Here is a 22,731-nt window from a genome sequence, read left to right on the forward strand (position 1 = left end):
AAGCGCCTCCCTGCTCAGGATGGTGTGGGAACTCCCGGTATCCACCAGCCATGCCACTCCTCTCACGCGGATGATAGGCAGACCGCTGTGTTCTCCCTTCACGTTGGAGCATACCAACGTGCGGTCGCTCCTCTGCTGACACCCTCCTCAGAGTTCTTCGTGCGATCTTCTTCTTTCTCTGGTTCGCTGCCACCTGGTCCTCGGTTTCTTGTCCCGCTTCCTCGTCTCCTCATCCGGTTCTGTCAATCCCGTCTCTGTAGACTCTGACGATTCGCTGGATGATTCGTCCGATCTGGGTATCCTATGTCTTCTCCTGACTCTCTGGACGTTCACCTCCATCGGTTCTCCCCGATCCGCCTCCTTCCTCCGGTATATGTATCGACAATGTTTGGCGATGTGTCCTTCCTCACCGCACTCGAAGCAACGCGTCCGGGGGCACCGGGCCACTAGGTGACCCGCCTTTCCACAGCCGTGGCATCTTCTCTCCTCCTTCCGACCTCCGTTCCTCGGTCTGGCCTGGTTCGTTCTCCTGTCTGCTATGCCTCTATCTCTACCCGGTTCTCTCTGCTCCCTCCTTCTCCATGTTGTGTCGAAGTTCCTGGGGCGAGTGTAGGTTACTCTATTGCACCCTGCGTCGTCTACCTCCATTCTTGACTCCTCCTCTCGTGCGCTGGTGTCCACCATTTCCTGTGCGCATTCGGCGAACGTGCGCTCCCGGGGTAAGCCCTCTTTCTTGTTTGTCTCTTTGGCTAGTTGGACTTTCAGGATTGATCCCAGGAAGCTCATCCTCCAATGCACTATCTCCGTACTTATGGTTTCCCTCATCTTTTCCGTGATTAGGTTGTACTGGGCAAGCAACGTCCCCGCATACTGACCATTGGTCTGTGTCGGTCTTTTCCTCTCTCGAAATAAGTGGAATATGTCCTCCTCCGGAGTCCACCTACCTCCACCATATGCCTTTTTTAATCTTTCTTTTATTGTTATCCACGCCGTCTCTTCGTCCGCCTGGATCTGATTCAAGACACTTCTCTTGACCCGGCAGATGAGGGCCGCTTTCAGTGAAATGGCGTCGGCTCGCTCCAATAGGTTATCCGCAACCTTCGCCTCTAGCCTTTCCAAAATTCGGTCGCCTCCCTTGATGAAATGGTTCAGCTCACCTATTTCCCCAGTAAACCGTTCCAGGTCCGAAATGGCTTTTCTCAAGTCCTGCGATGTCGCTGCCCTCACCTTCATCATCGCTAATGCGTTCGCGTGAGCCGCCGCTAGAGTTGAGGTTGGTAGAGGTTGCAAATCCGGTGCCTCTTGGGCACCGGGGGCTGCGCCCTCGCCCAGCGCCATGGGGACTGCAGGGGCTCCTGCCCCCTCTGCCGGTACGTTGAAACTCGCAGGTTGCACGATCGGGGTCCCGTCCGCATTCATTCTCATATACTTTTAAATAAAAGCAGAAGAGAAGAAAAGGAGAAGAAAAAATAATCAAAAGAAAAGAGAGAACTTAAGTGCAGAGAAAAAAAAAAGAAAATAAACTGTTAACTGAATATTACCGGAAGTAAATTCAAGCAATTCCCGGGTTTCGGCACCACTTATGCGTTGTCGGAGAAAGAATACTAAAAAAAAGTTGGAAATTGGGCAGAGTAACAGTACGCAAGACTACAGAAATAACACTACTTTATTTGCTCTCTTAATGCTCCTTATATACATTTTGGTTGTTTATTTACATGGGTAGGAAGTATTAAGGCGGACAATACGCCTTGCCGTATTATAACTTATATATATATATATATGTATGTATGTATTTTTTTCATTTATATAATTGAAGACTAAATGTATATATGTATAAAAGTTTGGCGTTAATGACCGGTAGGTTTTACGCCTTAATTTCTGAATAAACAAACAAACTTACTAATTCATGTCGATTTCTGTTTTAGAGTGATCAGAAAAATAAAAATAAGTCAGTTTACCTGAAACGTTTGTCAGTAGAATTGTCCTTGAGCCACTCTGTGACATGCCACATGCCATTTTTCTTTATTTATTGACACTACTATAATCTTTCATAGAGTTGACTCAAGAGATAAAATAAATCGAACCTTTTTTGTAGAGAAGTTAATTGGCTTATTTTAAAGTAATACTTTCTTTTTTTATCTGACAATTTAAAGAATACGAAAACATAGCAAGAAACAAAAAAAAAAAAAAAAAAAAAGAAGGTACTTTCCATAAAGTTTAGAAGCATTACGCTACTTAGGGATTGAAAAAAAAAAGTTTTTACATACATTTTGCTATTTTTTTTAATTCTCAAAAATAACATCTTTGACCTCTTACACGCTTATTTTCAAGACATATTCAATCACACCAACACTTACTCTCCTAATTACAATCTTGTGGTTTTCTACATATACCGTCCACGCAGACGAGACCTGGCTCGCAATTCTTCTTCTCTGGTGGTGGTCCCCCCCTTACAGGAACTGGTTTCACAATTGTACCGCAAGGCTCGTCAATACCTGTTACACAAAGTTTTATTTTATTTTTTTATATTATACTGAAATAAAAATGTAATGCTCTTCTGGAATTTGAAAAGAAAACTGTAATGATTATATTTTATTTACAAATAATCTTCTTCCTCATTTATGGCATCCAATTTAAATACTTCTTTTATGTCCTTAATTACTGAAAAATAAATACGGACCTACATCTGTTACCAAAACAGTTTGCCGAATTTTTCCCAGCCCGACATAATAAGCGTTTCACAAAGTGTGGATTTCGGAACTTCAACTCGTGAAAGGGAAATTCCTCTGGCAATAATACCAGAAAGTGACAAAAAAAGGTTTAATGTTCTTAGACTGGAAAGAGATCTCCAATATAGACAAAAGATATCCGTTTTCGAAAGGTAGAGAGCTTTGTCAAAAACTTCAATTAGTTATTGGACGTCCTATATTCGGTAAATCGATCATAATTAAAAAAATATTCTAGACTTTAGGTTGCAGGATTCAGGCAGATACCCCCAACGTGGGCGCCACCACCCTCTGGTGGGTGCTGCAGTGATTCCGGGTGGGGGGGAAGCGGTGATGGCCATTGGTTCATTTGCGGGGCGATGGATATCTACAAGGGGTCACGGTCAACAATATTACTGCTGACGGAAATGTAGCCAAGGATTACTTAATTGGTAGCAGTACATCCGGTTTATCCTTCTTTTTTTGTATTACATTCTATTCGGAGCTCAATAAATAATTTCATAATTTCAAAGTTCAATGTTTCTGATTTGCACCTTTCTTCACTATATTTTACGAAAAAGGTAGAAACATTAATACATATTTATTTCTTATTAATTACTATCAAAAGTTTTAAAAAATTAGTTTCTATGGTCAATATAAAAAATTAATATATTTCCTGGAAAGGGGATGGTAGAACAACGTTTGGGGACAACTGATATGCAGTCTAGGCCAGGGGTGCGGTCAAGGGAGGAAGAAACACTGATAAGTAAAACTTATTTGTATCAATGTTTCAGCCTAATTTCAAACCAGGGCAACTAGTACTAAGAATTTATAGATTATTTTATATTTTTGTGCTTCACTATTTATAAGTATGGCATGTATAATACAACCCAATGAAGTTAGCTAGCACAACATTATTTTTAATAAAGTGTTTTCTATCTCTATGTTCTCTAACCAATTTTGTGGTTAGTTATCTTCTTCCTCCTGACTTATAACAATAAAAGGTATTATATATTAAAAAAATTAATAAATAGAGCTTTAAATGCTTATCCATTTTTGAATATTTTACATGTTTACATTTTGACATCATAATGTCACAGTAGATGATGACATGACGCCCGCTAACAAGCACCTCTACTGGTTAGCCAGGCAGAAGCAGAAAGTGGCGAAAATAAAGTAGAAAATAAAGCTACCCAGCGGTCACCATAAGCAGACCAGCGACTTAGACGTCTTCAGTTGAATTCGGTATCCATCTCATCACAATATTGTTATCCTTTTATTTTTCTGTATAGAAGATATTTTATTTACATTTTTTTCAATGTAGAATTTTCTTTATTTACATCTCTTTTTTTTTTAATTTTATATAACTCAAACTTTATTGACTATTTTTTCAAAATTCGATAACTCAAGCAACAAATTCCTTCCAATCTCTTATTATTGTCACATTCTTTATAATCGTAGGAGTATATAAAATATTGTTATTCTCTATTCCTCAATCTTTTTCCTTTTTCTTACTTTACCATTTACCACCCCACAGTTATGACTAATGTCCTCAGTTCCTGTCACGTTAATGCGCAATCCCTTATTGCCCACTTCGATGAATTCAAACAGTACTTCCTTGATAACTTTTACCACATCATCGCATTATCCGAAACGTGGCTTTAACCCTTTATTCCTCAAGTTTCAATTCCCAATCATAATTTCTTTCGTCAAGACAGATCTGATCGTACTGAAGGTGGTGTTGGGTTGTATGTTCATGCTAGTCACAAGATCAAAATTCTACTCCAATCCCCTTCTCCTAACATTCCCCATGCAGAATACATGATTTTTGAAACTTCAACCATGTCCTCTCCTCTATTATTCGCTGTCATTTATCAACCTCCCCGAGTTCCACTCGATAACACCTTCCAATCCTCCCTAGTCCAACTTGTTTCCACTTATTCCAATATTATTATCACTAGTGATTTTAACACCATCATGCTCTCTCAATCCAGTGATAAATCTTTTCTTACTGATCTAATATTTTCCTATACATCACACAATACCCTCTGACACCTAGTTAGACCTTTTTATTTGTGACTCTCCAGTAAAAATCCTTTCCTCTTCCCAGCACCCGGTTCCCTTTCTCTCATCTCACGATCTGATCCAAATATCTTACGACCTACCGGTCAAATGGTTTACTCCCAAAATCATATCATACCGTAATTTGGACCTCCTTTCCTATGAATCCCTTCAGCCTGACCTTGATTCCGTCCAGTGGGACATTATACACTCCTATAACTCCATCGATCCTATGGTTTCCATCCTCACTTCACATCTGCAGTCCATATTAGATATCCGTGTTCCGCTAAAACCCGAATCTTACGCCGTCCAACTGCACCTTGGCTTACTCTAAACAAAGGAAATGATAAAACAAAGATAAGCACCTAGACTCAAATTTCGTCGGACTCGCCTGTCTGCAGATTATTTTCATTTTAAACTACTCCGTAATGCAACCCAATTAGCTGTCCGACGAGCTAAATCCCTTCACATTCATCACGCCCTCTCCAATGCACCCTATCCCAAATCCAAGTGGAAAATACTCCGAAATTTATCCCTACCAGAATCCAATAACTTCAGCTCCCTTCCAACAAAATCTGACGATCTCAACAACCATTTCGCATGCTACAGATCCATCATTCTTTACTGATATTCCAAATAACACCTTCAATTCAGAAAACTTCTTTTTTCCCACATATCTTACGAAGAATTACTAGCCACTATTCTAAGATCCAATACCAACGATCATGGTCCAGACAAAATTCTTGTTAAGTTGATTAAATCCTGCCTCCCAGTCCTTATCCCCATACTTTATCACATATACATTTTTTTCTTGCAAAATGCCACATTTCCTTCTAGTTGGAAAACCGCTTTAGTTCGAGCATTAAATAAAATCCCAAATCCTTCTTCACCTAATGACTTCCGCTCCAACCTTTCAAAACCGTTAGAACGCCTTGTTCAAAACCAACTCTCAAATTTCCTAGAAGAACGTTCCCTCATCAATCCCCTCCAATCGGGTTTTCGACCTGGCTATTCAACACAATCAGCTTTCCTTAGAATAACCCACGACCTCCAAACTGCCATGGAACACCAAAACCTAACTATCTTCATCCTCCTTAATCTCTCCAAAGCATTTGACACGGTTGACTACAACACCCTTCTTACCAAACTACGAAACCTTCCTCAATCCAACAGTGCTTTGCGCTGTTTCAATCCTTACTTTCCGATCGCTCCCAGAACGTAGTGGTTCCAAATAAACCTCCATCAATGACTCGACCCCTCACCTGTGGTGTCTCTCAGGGATCATTGTTATCCCCTACCCTTTTCGCTATCTACATCAATGACCTTCCCATCCTTATCTAACATTCTCAATACCATTTGTATGCAGATTATTTCCAAATTAACCTTTCCTTCTCACCTTCTGACCTATTATTGCCTTCTGACGTTGCTACGGAGAAGATTCAAGAAGACTTGAATAGAATTAGTCACTGGGCACAAGAAAACAAGCTTAAGTTGAATGCAGAGAAGACTAAAGCAATCGTAGGATCCAATCACCTCCTGAAAACTATTCCTCATATTCCAATCTTATTCCTAAACAACAATCCAATACAATTCCACCCATACGTTAAAAACCTTGGTGTCACTATAGACCAAACTTTCTCCAGGAAAAACCACGTCTCCGATATTTTCCGTATCGTACCTTTTCCACCATGAAGCGTTTAAATTATCTTCGTCACCTACTTCCTTTTGAAACCCGCAGGCTCCTAGTTACTTCCTTAATATTCCCCTCTTTGACTATTGCTGTGTGGTTTACGGGGGTGTCTCTGGGGATCTTGAAGCAAAATTAAAATAGTTAAATAATTGCTTTGTAAGATTCATCTTTGGGGTCTCCAGGAACGGTTCTGTGACCTGATTTTATGAAAAGTTGAAGTGGCTTTACCCCTCCTTCCGTCGTAAATATTTCCTTGTTTCCTTTCTCTATTAAGTTATCCAAACCCGCCATCCATCGTACATCTCAGATATTCTTCAATTTATGTCCTCAGTGCATTCCCGCAATACCCGCTCACGCCCTTCAGACTTATATGTAACTGCCCATCGAACCGCAGCCTTTGGTACATCTTTCCTCATCCGTTCCTCTTCCCTATGGAATTCTATTCCCTCCTTTATTCGTAGTTCTAATACACTTCCAATCTTCAAACCCCGTATCTTCGACTACCTTCTGTCCACCCAATTCCGGAAGAATAGCAATTGAAAGTTTCAAAAAAGCGTTATATATTTTCTGTATTTTATGTCTTAGATTTTCGTTTACAATTGTAAATATGTACACTAGCAGAAATTATCTCTTTTCATTTATTATTTTTTAGTTTAATTGTATTTGATTTTTTATCTTTTTATTTACTATAAGAAGTCATATTTTATTTGTTTTATTATTATTTTATATATCTTGTTAATTATTGATGTTCATTTGTATCTTTTAAAATTAATTGTATTATTTTATTTTATGACATTTTGTAATTTCATCTCTATTTTGTAATTTACTCTAGAGGGATCAATCGCAGAATAAATAAAGATTATTATTATTATTAGACACTAAAATAAGCGGTAGAGGAATATATCACTGAATCTACTAGCTGTTTTAAATTATCGTTTTGAGATTAATAGACTGTAATATATACTCCTAAAGGACAGTAGTTCAATCGGTTCCTGGCAGAAGGGAAGGACTACAATTACGTACCAACAAAATATGTCGTCCATAAATTTATTACTTAATGGGTTAATATCTAGCAAAGGGGCATATGTTTGCGTCAGTAAAAACTTTAGGCAAATGCCTGGAGATTAATATTTTATTATGCTTTGGTTACAACTGTCTGAACATTTAACTTTTCATCACTCAGCTATCAAATTTAAACTCTATTTCTAAATAAACTTGATATAACTCACGTGAATAATTCGTGCATAGATCACAACAGCCGCAATAGCCTCCTTTGGGCTGGAAATCCATTCCCTTCTTTACACATTCATCTTTTGATGGTTGTGCACAGCGGACTATGCTACAATTACAGACAATTGCTGCGGTCAGAGCCAATGATGCCAGTAATACTACCAATGTTTTCCTATAACGGAATATTAAATAACGATTTTAAACCTTAAAAAAATAGTAATTACATTGCATTATATTATATCGTAACAAGAGCTTACCCGATCATGATGATGTGAGAAGAGTGACTGCTCGAGGCAATGGCTATACTATTTAACTATATTTGCTACTTTTCCTCGTGTTCAGTTATATCTATGATTATTTATGATTTTTGTCCTAAATACCGTTATCTAGTGTTAGCTATCGAATTCCAATATTTCTTTGTTTCGATATAGATTCATTCTATACAGATAAGGCACATATAATAAATAACCTTGGACTAGGAGATAGCCGGATATCGCGTCCGTTAATGAGCGATGTTATGAATATGTACGAGGTAAGTTAACTGTCCAATTATACTATCTTTTGTAATACAACAAACATTTTTTTTTTCTCATTTAAGAGCTGTATATAATACTGCAGGAGTCTGTGGCAAAACGAGTAATGGCCAGTTATACGCGAAATTTTGTGGCGTCAAAGCACCGCAAACCTATTTTCTTAGGTACTAGTATCATTATTAACTAAAAAGAGAGTACCTATCATGCTAATGTATATGGCATAAAGTATTATTCCAAAACGAAATTTATAACTGCATTATAATAAAAAAGTGAACTGTATTAAAATAAATAAATATTTTTACAAAATTATTTAGTAATTAGAGAACTTAATAATTACTTAAGTAATGTTTTCACAAAAAAACTGGTAGAGCTTGCATATTTTTTATTTACAGCAACAAATATGTTATATATGTTATTTACAATATCATTCCTCTTTTCTTTTCTCTTCTTCTGCGGGAACGTGAAGAATTGAGCAAGAGTTTAATTGTCTCTACAGATAATTTTAAACTTAATAGAAAACACTTTGTTTACTATTTATATATAACCAACATTCATTCAAGCTGATTAAATGTACTATAATGTAGTTTATAACGCTTATCTCAGGGGTAGTAGTTTTTATAATATTTGCTTGAGAATGTGAATTTTTCTTTAAAAAACATTGATTCCGAACAGCTAGAAATTATTCATACTGGCTAATATCATGAAAATCAAAATTCCAACGAAGATAAACGTCATGAGCTATTTTTTACCACATTTAATTTGAGTGCTAATTGACATCTGTACGTCGAATGATTTTTGAGATACAGATTTCTTATAATAAATTCACTTACTATTGAACTTTTAGTACAATTTTTTATAAAATGTTACTATTTAAAAATCTGTATCTGGAATACTATTGAACGTAAATGGCACTATTAGGGCTCATATTTTAGCAAATTTACTCTACTTTAAACGATGGTATTTGAAGTTTTCTATTATTGAAGGTTTAAAGACATTTAAAACTCCGAATGAATACTATTTTTTAAACGTTTTGAAATAACCTGCATTGATTATTTTCCCTAACTATAGTTGGAAGACTCATTAATTTTAATAAGTAATTATACATTGTTTTATTGAAAGGAATAAAAAATTGGGGTGCAATAACTGGCTTTTTCTTCTCTTGGGCACTTGTACAAGGAGAGATGAAGGATGAGAACGAGGAGGTGGAGATGGATTCGAATGAGTTGAATTAGAAACAAATGTAATCTTTTGTCGGTTGATTGTAACAAATGGGAAATTTCTCCACAAGTCACTGTTATATCATATTATTCACATATCACATTTTCTTATAATATTCATATATACAATAAATTAATTTTATGAAAATTTTTGGAGATTCAGAAGTACCAGTATCAGGAGCTCACGTCCAAAAGAAACGCTTACAATTCTCCATTTTGTGTAGTGGAGCTGGTCTATGCATTAGCACGTCACCGTCTGTCATGAGCACTGCTACACTGCCGCCTGGATCGTTTTCTGAAATAATATACCAGGTAAATATAAAAGAAAAGAACGTCTGCCAAAATTCTTTCCTAAACATTTTTGTTAGTTAAATACATTTCAAGTCAAATAATAAATTATTAATTAGTAAATTTGATATGTCATTAAAATAAAATGTAAAAGAAAAGCTGTGTATACATTCACTCATGCTGAACCAAAAGTGGAGGATGGAATTTCATAAAATTAACTCTTGGCCATTTTTTAAAATAGTACACTTATCCCCAATTTCTCTTCAAATTCGGTCCAAAGTAGTTGAGCCGTTTTTGAAATTTAAATAAGTGTGCTAAGAAAAATACGTTTGCATACGGGTAAGCGAATGTGAAGTAAAATTATAAGGCATCATCTTGATTTATTAATAATATAATTTGTATTCTATCACTTTATTTTTTATTTATGGAACTACTTGTTGACTTTCTTAAAATGGTTTTCTGATATTGGTGTTTTTTTTTGTTTTTTTCTGAGATGAAAATAAATTCACAAATTGAACGATTAGTATGGTTTTAATGATACATAGAGAGTAAAAGTTTACTTATCACTTCATTGAAATTATACAAGTTTAAAATTGTTTATATTATAAAACAATATTAGTTATACACTATATATAAATAATAATTAGTAAAATTATATAAATGTGCAAGATTATGGTGTCTAAGGTGGCTGGTCATTAAATGCTTTAATTGAAATTCTTCGCACAAAATATAAATACTCATATTTTGTGGGAATGTATGCTTCTTATTATAAATGAAAAAGCGGTACATAGGTTCTGTGCTAACGTATTGGTGTTAAGATGGAATATTACACTAAATAATGTATACAATTTTCGATTTTATATATATTCTTTAACCTGTTGTTTTCAATTTTATGTATTTTATTCAACGCAATTCCAACATAAATTAATCAATCAATCGTTAATTAGATTTTTTTAATTATTAGAGGAAATTATTTTGGGTTTGAATCTCAGAGAATTATTAAATAATATTTAGGTTATAGAAATAATAAAAAAGACAAAAATACTTCAAACTTTTACTAAAGATTAGTGTAAATACACTAACATTCATTTTAAATAAAAGTACTTGCCATTAATGTCAACAGATGCTCCACAATATCCACAGCCGTTAAGGTTAGTGCGATAACCTTGGTGCCTTGCGGTGCATTCAGCCTTTGAGGTTGCGCAGCGAAAGGCAGCGCAGTAGTCCGGGCTGCACGGTGCCATTGCGCGTGCCCATGAGCTCATTATAGCCACCACAACCATCATTACTCTTAAAATAAAAATTAATCTACAAATTAGGTGACACAAAACCGGCGTACTTTAGGGTTCCTAAAGTAAAAAAAATGGAATAAATAAAAAAAACAAACAAGTCTATGAATAATTCCCCTACTATGGTTCTCAAATTGAATACCACGGCACCCTGAGGTGCGACCAGGAAATGCTACTCTCTCAAAATATTACATAACACAATAATAAAAAAATATAATTAAAATAGCAAAAGTAGAATGCACTCCAGCATTTACTTTCATTTTTTTTCTTTAAAAACAAGGCTGTAGCTTAACTAAAGCGTTTGAACTGAGTAAAGAGTCATCATCGATTATTTGTTTGTAATTGAACATAAATTGAGATTAATTAAAATTTTAAAAAGTGGCATGTTTTCTGTTTTTACCAGTCTTGTATTTCATACATCTACTAAGCTCAATTACTCAGTAACTAATTACATAAAATTTCAAATTTCACTTTATAGACCACATACAAGTAGAGGTATTAATTTTAATTGCCTGACTAAATCTTGTATAATTTCTGAATTATAATGATCTTTATCCAACCATAGAGAAATAATTTTGCGCAATAAACTATTTAATTCACTCACATTTGTCTTGATAGATTACTTAAATTAACATTATTAAAGAAAAATAAAGAAAATTCATTACTAGGAAAATCTGTCAGGAATTGTAGGAAATATAAGGAGACTAAGATAAACACATATCCAAGAATATTGATAATAGACATTATATTTATCACAAAATAAATAATATCAAAGACAGATGTCATCAATGTCCAACTGCAGTTGTGTCTTCCCAACATCTGAGAAGCCATTTATTGATTGCCTTTTTTTTTTTATTAGGAGGAAAAAGTAAGTTAGTACTAAATGCGAAGTGTAATCAATCTTACACGAACTGAACAATCATGGTCACTTTTTTTATCAATTACAACACATTTTAGAATGATGCATTACTTCTGTAATTTCTGACATAATTGAAATTTGTTGAGTAAACTTCTAATTAACTATAAAATTGGAAAGATTTGCATTGCAAATATAAGTAATTTTTTTTTTTCAACGACAATCCTACTTGCTACAAGTAAATGTTCTCAAGGTAGATAAGGCGAATTGTTATCATGGAATATTGGGAGCGGGACAGAGATCCAATATTCACTTTCATTATTTTTGGTGTTCTAACCTTCTTAAAATTGTAGTGAACATAACGACTGATGTTCATACACTTTAATTAAAAATATTGAGGAGTTATATAATCAATTCTTATCGAATTTCAATACATTTTGGGTAATGTTCTATTTGAACCCACTTACACAATAAGAAACCAACCAATATTTTTGTTAAATTGTGTTTTACAAGCTTTATCAATAGTTTTTTCTATAATTTACATTTTGTAACATAACCACAAGGCCCTCTGTTTTTCTACTAGATATAGATAAAGTCTTGAAATTCTGTTAAGAAATAATCCCTTAAGAATACAAAACACAAATAAAAAAAAATATTAATCGAAAAAAAAAATGTTGGATAAAATGTACTCAAAGAACTGAATGCTGAGTACTTTTATTATTATTATTATTGATTAATTTAACTCGTTATTTTTTAGAGAATTAATAAAAATAATACTAGTATTCAAACTGATATGAGTATGAATTCTTTGTAATCTCACTTTATATTTTCTCTAGGATAGACATTACTTCACTTATTCTCAGCTTGAAACGTTTTAAGTATCCTTTTTATGCTCTGTACTTAAATATTTTGAGTAGCCAGCAACTCAGTACAACGTTCCTAACATTGGGCAGCATATATTATCTAGATCAGCGGTACTCTTCTTGCAACATAAATACCACTCTTGTTCGACGAATTTTGTAGCGCCCTACCTCGACGAGGTAAATAAAATAGCGGAAAAATTATCCATAGTTGAATATGTAGGAAACGAGGAGAAAACAATTCAAAGTCAATACTAGAATGCACAATATACTTGCTATTTTATTTTAATTTTTTTTTAAATATTTTTAGAAATTGACTTTCGCTTGCGGCATCCCTGATATACGTTTTGAGCACTGCTGAGCGTTGAATTTTGGGAATCACCGACCTAGACATCACGTTTTGTCTTTCTGATAACACTTGGTGTGGCACAATAGCCAGACCTCCAAGACTGCTCACCAAGCACTGCCCTCATTTTATAGCGTGGAAGCTCAGAGTCGATACTGGTAAAAATATAACAATGTGTTTTTTTTTAATAGTTGGAAGGTTGATATTTTTATCCCTTCATTTTCCCACTGCACATATAATTTTCATTTATCGACGTCCGGGGCTCTTCTCTCATCTACAGGACGATCCATCTTAATAGTAGTTACATCTCTGATGCTGGAAATGAAATATGAGAGAAATATGATGATATTACATTACATATTAACTAAGTTATGACAAAGTATTTTACATGGATGCATGACTATGTAACTACTATTAAGATGGATTGTCTTGAACAAAGAGAAAGAATCTTTGTTTTCCAAAATAAACAATTCATTAGACTTAAGTGGGACAAAAAAGTTTAGTGGAAATGAAACATGAAAATTCTATGTCTATGTACAATGGTGGCTTATATATATTTTGTTTTAAAACAAGCTCATGTTTGTTTGCAGAGTACCTAGAAACCCTTAAACATCACTTTTCAAGGAAATCTAAATTTATTAATTTTTTTCACGAATCATGAAAACAATTTATTTCTCTTTACTTACCGAACTCATCAACTTCAAATTTTTAAAGCAAGAAAAAGATGTTAAACCAATTGGCCTAACATATTGAGACCGACTTCTATCTCAATATGCCGAGTCAATTTGAAAGTGAGACTTATGACAATATATTTATATGTTTCTATTACATTTAAATTAGCAGGGTTAACTCGAAACCTGCAGATATACTTAAAGGTAATAAAAAGTTTCAGTTTAACATTTTTACAAAAATATTAACGCTCACCTATGTTATGCATACTTGAATTGAAATTTAAAAAAAATATTATTAAATTAAAAGGATTTACCCAAGTTATTTTTACTAAACGGTGTCAATTTTCCATATAATATTAAAATATCCTGGGAATAATTCGAAAAAAATTACAAAATAATGTTGGACCATGTCTAAATGGTTTGCAATAAAGTAAAATAATTAAAATTATTTAATAGATGAAGCTTTTATTGTTTTAATTGCAATGTAGACAATCGTGTATGCGTATTAAGGACATACATTTTAACGTCTTTGTATAGCCTCGCCGCTCTCTATTACTCTAGTTTCCCAAACTGATTGCCACAAGCGAATGTCAAGATGCCCTGGAAATAATAATTAATTATTTAGCAATAGAATTCATTAATATAAAACGGGAAAACCATCACCTCCTTGTCTGTGCTAAGGTTTAAATTCTTAAGCCATTTAGGCCTATTAATAAATACGTAATTTGAAAATGTTTGATGGATTATTAGTACTATGCTTATAACCATTCATTGGTTGTTATGGTGCCTTTTATTTATAACCTTTTTGTTTTTCGTAGGTATCTATTAGTAATAGTTACCTACTAAAAATATTGTATTTTATGTAAAGTTTCTTTGATATTTAGCGTTTTAATGATTATTCGAGCATTTAATTAGCACTATTTTTTTAAATATTCAACCGCTTAAAGGATAATTGAGTCGCAAATTGTTTTAGCCCGATAGGGTGTTACTAATTTTTTTATAGGTCAATAAAGATGCCACGGCGGAAAAGTTTAAGAACCTCTACCCTAGCAGATCCTAATATATTTTGATATATGTGGATATATGCCCTGGGAATAATAATTAATTATTTAGCAATAGAATTCATTAATATAAAACGGGAAAACCATCACCTCCTTGTCTGTGCTAAGGTTTCAATTCTTAAGCCATTTAGGCCTATTAATAAATATATAATACATTTCTACAGTAATTTGCAACTAAAGTACACATTAAAATTAAATTACAACTGTTATATCATAGCAGATAAATCTGAATTTTAATTTAAATATATAATTTATGTTAGTTATAATTCAATTTCCGTTGCTATATATTTCAGCTATAATATTTTATATTATATTAATTTTCAACTGTTTTGTTCTTTTTTATCACAACCCTTACCATCTTATTCATATTTTAAATTATACGGTCAACTATTTATGTATATAATATTTTATATATAATTGAGTTGCATTGAATAATTAAATACTTAAATAAATAAATATGTAGTTTAGTTGTAATTCATTTCAAATTATCTTGAATTCATGTTACATTAATTTGGTAAATAAATTTAATTTTAGCATATAATTTAGATTCAATTAATTTAAATATACCGCCCAGACCCTCTATAATAGTGTTTTTTATTTTTTAATTTAGGTCATCGGAATTACTTTGTATGTTTCATTTATTTATATTTTACTTATTTAACCAAACCTAATAATCACGGTATTTATTAGGTTTCAAGATATTCTTACACAACAGCTATAAAAATTCATCTACGTTAGTAAACACGCATAACACAGATAAAACACACCATTGCCATCCCGGAATTGCCAATAATCCAAGTAAACTATGAATTTTAGACACAAATTATGATGTAAACATAATACTTTTTCATAATTTAAACAAAATAATAAAAAAACATTTTCATATACATAAAAAGTAAACACTTGACAGTTTTTCCTGTAAAAGGATAACAGTGTTTTTTTCAGTACGTAATAATTTTAACACAAAAGGTTTATATAATGTCCGATTCAAGATCTGACATTACTATCGCATTTTTTTAATTTGCATTGAAACGTGATTTGTTGGTATTTTCCTCAAAGAGAGGGAGAAGGAAAAAGGGGGAAATAAAAACATGCACTTAAGTGATTATCTAGATGTTTTTTTTTCATGACAAAGTGATCCTATATACGTATGAGTACCCTCATAAATTAATTTGCCAGTTACTAGAAAAAAAAATAACTCTAAGCGAAAACGATTAATCAATTAAATACAAAAACACGGCCTCTTTATCTAAACTTTAAACCAATACGGAAGAAAATTGCAAATCAAAGCTACAATCTAATATAATGTTTGAAATTCCCTGTAAAGAGAAGTGTAGGAAAACCTATTTTACAACATCGGAACAGTAACTGCTCTTAGCACTTATTTCGGACAAGATGGACATTGACTTTGATCAAATTTCATACACTTAAAATCATAAATCGTAAAAAGAAAGAAGAAAAAAAAACAACTTCGAGAGAAATTATCGCTGTAGAAACATATGAGGACCGGTTACCCAACTGAAGTCAGATGTACAAAATTTAAAATCATGTTACTCCGACCACATAAATATATAAGACATAATTAACAATACTAAATATAAATAGACAGAATACAAAACAGATTGACTATCTCCTAGAAAGTTTTGGAAAACTTATCAGTTCTGGGCAAAACCTAGAGTTGTGTATAACATACTCTGATAGAATAGTAAGTAATGTAAAGTACATTGTAGTTTTTTAAAATATTAATTGAAGAAATTTTTTGATATAAAAAAATGTTTTTTCAGTGTAGAGCATAAAGAATAATGTTCCGAAACGTCGCCTCAATACCGCTGCCTTAATGACTGATCCTCCATCCACACTATATATATATATATATATATATATATATATATATATATATATTTCCAATAATCGTGTTGTACTCGTAGGCCATTAATGTGATGATTTTAGACATCGAAACTCTTAAGGGATCTTCAAGACAATATTACCAAATGAATCTACAATATTCATTTGACTGGGTAATTGGTTAATAAAATCATGGTGTAGGAGTGCTGAGGTAGGTAAAAAGGAATAAAGCATATGATTAGTGAGGATGTAATGTTTTATGATTTTTTTGTTTTGTTTTGTATAGACAACAATCCTACATCCTGATCAGCTCGACAGATACTTCGCTGGAGGTGCACAAATATAGCCAGGGAAAGAGAAATAAAAAAACTCTTGGTACCGTGCAAAGCGATGGACCGATTGGTGTGAATAGTGGACGTCGAACCCACAAAATGTTTGGGGTTTTTTTTGTTACCCACTACTAGGTCATTATCTATAGGTATACCAACCTATTCTTATCAAACTGAGGAGTTCTAGTTTTTTATTCTTTGTGGTGGCATCGAAATAAAATCCAACAGGCCAGATTCGAACCAGCGCCGCTGCTGTTGTGGATAAGGTGACGCTTCAACTTTCTCAACCACAAACGATCTTTTAATATCACGTGTTATCTCCATTTTAAATCCTTCTAATTCAAAGAAGAATGAAGATCAAAATAACCAATTCATGTTTTAAACGTTATTTTTTCTATATTTCCTAAAACACAAAAGGACATTTGAGATAAGTATTTGGGAAAAATCAGAGGGAAAACACAATAACTTCCTGCAGTATTACGTTGCGATTAAAATAAGATGAATTATGTTTGAAAATGACGAAAATTCTACAAAAAAACATATATCTGTAGCCGAAGCGGAAATACATTTTTTATTTAAATAAAGATTTTTAAGATGTGCAAGTATATAAAAAAAAAACATAATGGGATCAAAATTATTCATAATTTATTTAATCTATAATCATTAATATTATATGATTATTTAATGGGAGTGGGTAGCTCATTGGTAAAAAACCGTACTCCAAACTCTACTTTAGAGTTTTCCCTAAACCCGTAGTTCGAATCCGGCTATGGAAGGTGAAAATTTTCTGTTTCACTGTAACCGTGAATCATCCCTGTGGGTTCGGGAGCCCTCCCGGTTTCCACCCAGCCTCTTTAAAAGCCGTGAAAATTTTCCATAAGTGATCATGATAACAGTCACCTCCTGGCTCAACCGTTGGTCTAGTAACGGTTACAAATTACTGCATACCTGACCCTTCATGGGTTACATCAGTACAAATTTTTTTTTTTTTTTTTTTTTATTATATTATTTTAACATTTGGGAAAGTAACAGAAAAAGTGAAGACAAAATAAAATAAAAAACCTCAGGATATATTGGAAAAATATTTACAAGCATTTTTTTTTTTTTATAAAAAAATATAAAAGTTATGTACAGAAGAAACACCTACACTGTAATTATGTGTGTGCATATAAACTTAAAATAAAAAATCACAGTTTACTGCCTAACAGACTTATCTTGCTCAATTCTTCGGAGCCAAATAGAAATTTTATTTAAATTCTGAATTGTAAATTTAGAACATTAGTTAAGAAATTGATCTGGTTCATATCGCTACCTTCGGAACTTACAACTTATTTGTTACCCATTTCCAATAAGCGCTTTAAAAAAAAAGAATAAGATTACTTACCTATACATTACTAACAATGGGTGTTCTTGAATTAAACAAATTTTGTACATTGTTGACATTTATATTGTGGTGCAGCTATTGTTAGTGTTATCCGTCAGTAGAACTCTCTAGAATATCAACTACGTTTCAGCGAGTGTTTTTACTACAAAACCTTTTTCGGCCAATACAGTCTTACTGATTACGAAACAAAGTGGGTCAGATCATCAAATATTGTAAACTGTATTGATGGCTTTGTCTGTTACGTGATGTTACGTTGATGTCGGCATTTATGTTTCGTGCGAATTCCAAGATGTTAATTAATATTTGAGAATTTTATTGTACTATCAATCATGATTAAAATTTAATGTAAAATGGATTCCTTACTCTTCAAGGGATGGATATTCGTTGAGCCTTTTGAGAAATATTAGTTTTAGTACAGCCGTACAAGATACAACAAAGTTTAAAAAAATTACTATGTTTAGGTTTTTACAACAATGAACATCGTGCTAGTTTGGCGATACTTTCCAATGAAAGAGTAGTATGTTTATTTTGGAAGCTACAAGACGTGAAAATGCGAGTAGACAATATATTTATACAGACAATAAATATTATTTATTTATAAACATTATATAAATATATATAACATCAAAATATTCAATATATAAAAATATACGTAAAATAGTATATAAGTATTGTGTACATAATATGGAGTGTATTAGCTCAGTGGGTAAGGCTCTGTGCTACTAATTCTCACAAAAATTTAACCCAGATTCGAATCCGCCTATGTAGTTAATTAAGAGGAAGAGATGGTCGGAGGGGGAGGGAGGGGAAAGGGGTGCGGTCAGCAGAAATAAACACAAATAAACAAAAGAATTATTTATTTGTGCCGACGTTTCGACCAAATTTTCATCAGGGCTATAAAAATAAAAAGATAATAACCATCATTCATATTCCAAATATGTTAAGTATTTTTCCAAATTTGTTAGTCTATTATTTTTATTCTTTCTGAATGATGGTTGTTGTTTTTTGGTTTTTATAGCCCTGATGAAGACCTGAAAATTTGGTCGAGACGTCGGCAAAAATAAATAATTCTTTCGTTTATTTGTGTTTTTTTTTCTTCTGATCGCACCCCTCCGGCCATCTTCTCCTCTTATATATCTACAGTCATCGATCTGTACCTCATTATGTAGTTAATTATTTATTCTGATACTGTAGCCGTGAGTCAGTCCTGTGGGTTCAGGAAAACATCTGGGACACGCTCAGAGTCTAAAAAGTGGGTACCCTTAATTTGCGAAAAACCAGGTGGTTGATTGTGTGATATTTATTATTATTAATATATGGTAATGATAATTTTTACCATGCTAAATAATACATACAAATGAAACAAACTTTAGGGTAAGCCCAATGATTGGACTATCTGTGACTACAATTTTATGTAAAAATTTCGTGTACTGTGTAATTGCAATAAAAAAATATAATAATTTATTTGAAATATAAAAATAAAATTTTTCTATTTTAAATTTGTCTGTAGTGTTCAAGATGCCGAAATATTATGTTGTTTTTTTATGTGGATCTCTTCACAGTGGTCTGAAATAAATGTTTTGCAAGATCGCGTTTTATTACATAGTTTCAACCTGAATTTATATCTACATACATTTTTTGTCTTGAAAGGTCAAATCACCCGAAATATTTATCTGGTGTTAAAAAAAACTTTTTTTAGGTGTAAAACGAAGTTGATTCCGTTTTCAGCTCCTCGAGAAACCCTTAAATACGAATTTTTGAAAAAATTGGTAAATAAAATGTTTTTGGCCCAAAATTTTCGCCTTGATTTCATTTTTTTAAAAAATAGAATTAAGTTCAACATGACACATCCAATCTACACCGAAGTTGGCAGTGGCTTAGGGCTCTATATATATCTACCAAAGGGCACAAACCAGATCTAATTAAACAAATTAGAACTGGGGATATAAAGTAAAAGGTTTGAAAACTGTTTATTTATTTGCAACTAATATTTCGCCCTTATGAGGGCATTAAATCTAATTTCTTAAAAGTTGATGTGAGTTAAAAGAGAAGACTTTCCAACAGTTGTATCAAGGTAGGAGTAGGGTAAAATGCAGAAGGGTTATGAATGATTATATAAACAATGGTGACCGGAATACAAAAACAATTCTGATAAGAAATCAAGCACAAAAATTTGTAATTTCATTGAAAAATGGTATTTGAGAGTTTTAGACTACGCTAAAACGAATATGATTTGCTTTTTCTTAAAAAAGGAAAACAAAAATTGTTTTGCTGAAATCCTCATTACGTTTATTATTTTTTTTAGTAAATAAAAAATCATTTAATAGAATCAGTAATATATGTTTCTTATTCTTCAGAAAGAGACAAATCGATTGGTCTATAATAACCATGAAAAAAAAGTGCATACTTTATGAGCTAGGCGCCGAAAATGCTTAATTGTATAAATAATTTATTTTTTACCGAAAAAATCGGGCCAGCCCTTATTCTTCCCCGGAAAATCCTTATCATTTTGTGGCAAAAAAACCCATGACAATAGGTTGAACGGTATGGCAGTGGATAAAGCACCAACAAACAAATACTAATTTTTATGTATTTGATAAAGAATATTTTCTCATACGATTTCTTGTTTAAATTTGTTAGTGAATACATTCTTGTAATATGTGATTTTTTCAACAGTTTCAGATTCAGCAGTTTCTATATATAATGATTCAGCAGTTGGTTGCATTGGGTTTGCATACGCCCTGACTACAGGTAGATGGCGATCTGCAGTGGTAAACCAGTCTTGAAGGACCCCCATCAAACGATGTATCAATGCTTGCTTCTCCACATTCGTCTCCGTCTTCTGAAGAACAAAAAAAGAAGATAATGAAATCATTTTGATGCTAGTTACAGTTATCGTTATTATAAAATTTTGTTATAAGGTGTGTTTGTAAATATTGTTTATAGTAAATACATCCCCTTGTTTTAAAATCTGGTGTAGTGCACATCATCACACCACTTTCACTCACTCTACTTCAAATTGAAATTAATCCTAGCTTTTCAAAACTATGGCAGAAATACAAAAATAAAAGTTTTACTAAAATTTAAATTCTGCTCTTAAACGCTTATACAACTCTAAATTCTTTTGGAATCAATATTGAAAATCCTAAAAATGATTTCATGGATTCATAATCCTGTCGGTGGAAAGGCTCATTTATAGGTTAAGTGAATGAAAAGAGTAATTACTTAACACCTAAGGGACAAGCAAACGTTGTGGCATAACTGTGCATGATTTTATTTATACATTTTTCGTTATTTTTCATTACCTTCTACGACTTTCTGTGTTAAATATTATTTTTTCTAAAAATCTTTGGATTTCCAAAAATATATATAAATTCCATCTGATCCTTATAGCCGGAAAAGGTGATATCGATCTGGAAAACTGTTTTCTCTATTATCTCCTTAAGGTATAAATCAATCCTAATACCGAACCATAAATCGTTTATGGGTTGTTACAGCAGTAGAGGAAATTTAATTTTCACTTGTTTAAACTTGAACCAAATACCAAAAAACTTCACCATTATTCTGAGAATTTGAAGGTTCGGTCGGGTTTAAGCTTAGGAGATTCTCTATCACATATCTTATTTAATCTAGCATTAGAATATGTTATTAAAAATATGATGCTTACCGAAAAGGGTATGACTTAATAAAATATCGATTCTTATGTATGAATAAGCCGTCCCCAGCGGTAAACCTCACGCATCTGGAATTTATTAGTAATTACGGAAGTTACTCTTTTTCCTATCCTGCATCAAAGATTTAAGGGAGCTTTTCAAAATCTTCTAAATATGTACCTAATATATATTTCATAAGTTAGACCATTAAGAACCGTTATCATTTCACAAGTGCCAATGTTCTGTATATGTGTGTATGAATAGTGCATTGAAAAAAAAAAATGTATTTTATTTATTTAAATCATAGTACAACGGAAAAGATATTATTTAATGAGATGAATAAATAAATCAAATCTATTGCCATCGTCGGGCGCAAGGTCTAAAGGTTACAAAATTAGTGAAAATTCACATCGTTAAGAACAACAAATTTTCCCAACCTATGGTGTTTTTCTTTTTTATTTCATTTATATGTGTTGAAATATTTTAGAATCTCAGTAGTATTGTCTGGCATTTTATTTTTATTTTAAATAATAACGAAATTATATATATATATATATATTATTGTCAGGTAAAGTCCAGCCAGAGTAAACTCTTGAAGCAAAGAGTTTATTACTTCTTCCTAGCTGAAAGTATCACAGATTTTAATTTATTGACGTATTTATATTTATTTCAAAGTCATGCTTGCCCATGTTTAGCATTACAAAAATTTAATA

General features: G+C 32.8%; 1 protein-coding gene and 2 long non-coding RNA genes across 3 annotated transcripts; 1 reads left to right on the top strand and 2 right to left on the bottom strand.

The window, feature by feature from the left end:
- Positions 1 to 2,264: 2,264 nt before the first annotated feature.
- LOC106687108 (uncharacterized) lies at positions 2,265 to 8,129 on the bottom strand. Its single transcript, XM_014430801.3, has 3 exons — positions 7,944 to 8,129; positions 7,686 to 7,858; positions 2,265 to 2,495 (listed from the first exon to the last, which is right to left on the bottom strand). The coding sequence occupies exons 1-3, from the start codon at positions 7,949 to 7,951 to the stop codon at positions 2,362 to 2,364; spliced, it is 315 nt and encodes a 104-aa protein (XP_014286287.1). The 5' UTR covers positions 7,952 to 8,129; the 3' UTR covers positions 2,265 to 2,361.
- Positions 8,130 to 8,584: 455 nt separating this feature from the next.
- Positions 8,585 to 11,808, bottom strand: LOC136796212 (uncharacterized). Its single transcript, XR_010843937.1, has 3 exons — positions 11,679 to 11,808; positions 10,833 to 11,014; positions 8,585 to 9,731 (listed from the first exon to the last, which is right to left on the bottom strand). It is a non-coding gene; the product is annotated as an uncharacterized lncRNA (long non-coding RNA).
- On the top strand, positions 9,628 to 22,459 carry LOC106687110 (uncharacterized). Its single transcript, XR_001344127.3, has 3 exons — positions 9,628 to 9,748; positions 13,040 to 13,233; positions 21,042 to 22,459. It is a non-coding gene; the product is annotated as an uncharacterized lncRNA (long non-coding RNA).
- Positions 22,460 to 22,731: the final 272 nt, after the last annotated feature.

The sequence above is a fragment of the Halyomorpha halys genome, unplaced genomic scaffold (assembly GCF_000696795.3).
Source record: "Halyomorpha halys isolate HHAL.00 unplaced genomic scaffold, Hhal_1.1 Scaffold914.1, whole genome shotgun sequence".
NCBI lineage: Eukaryota > Metazoa > Arthropoda > Insecta > Hemiptera > Pentatomidae > Halyomorpha > Halyomorpha halys.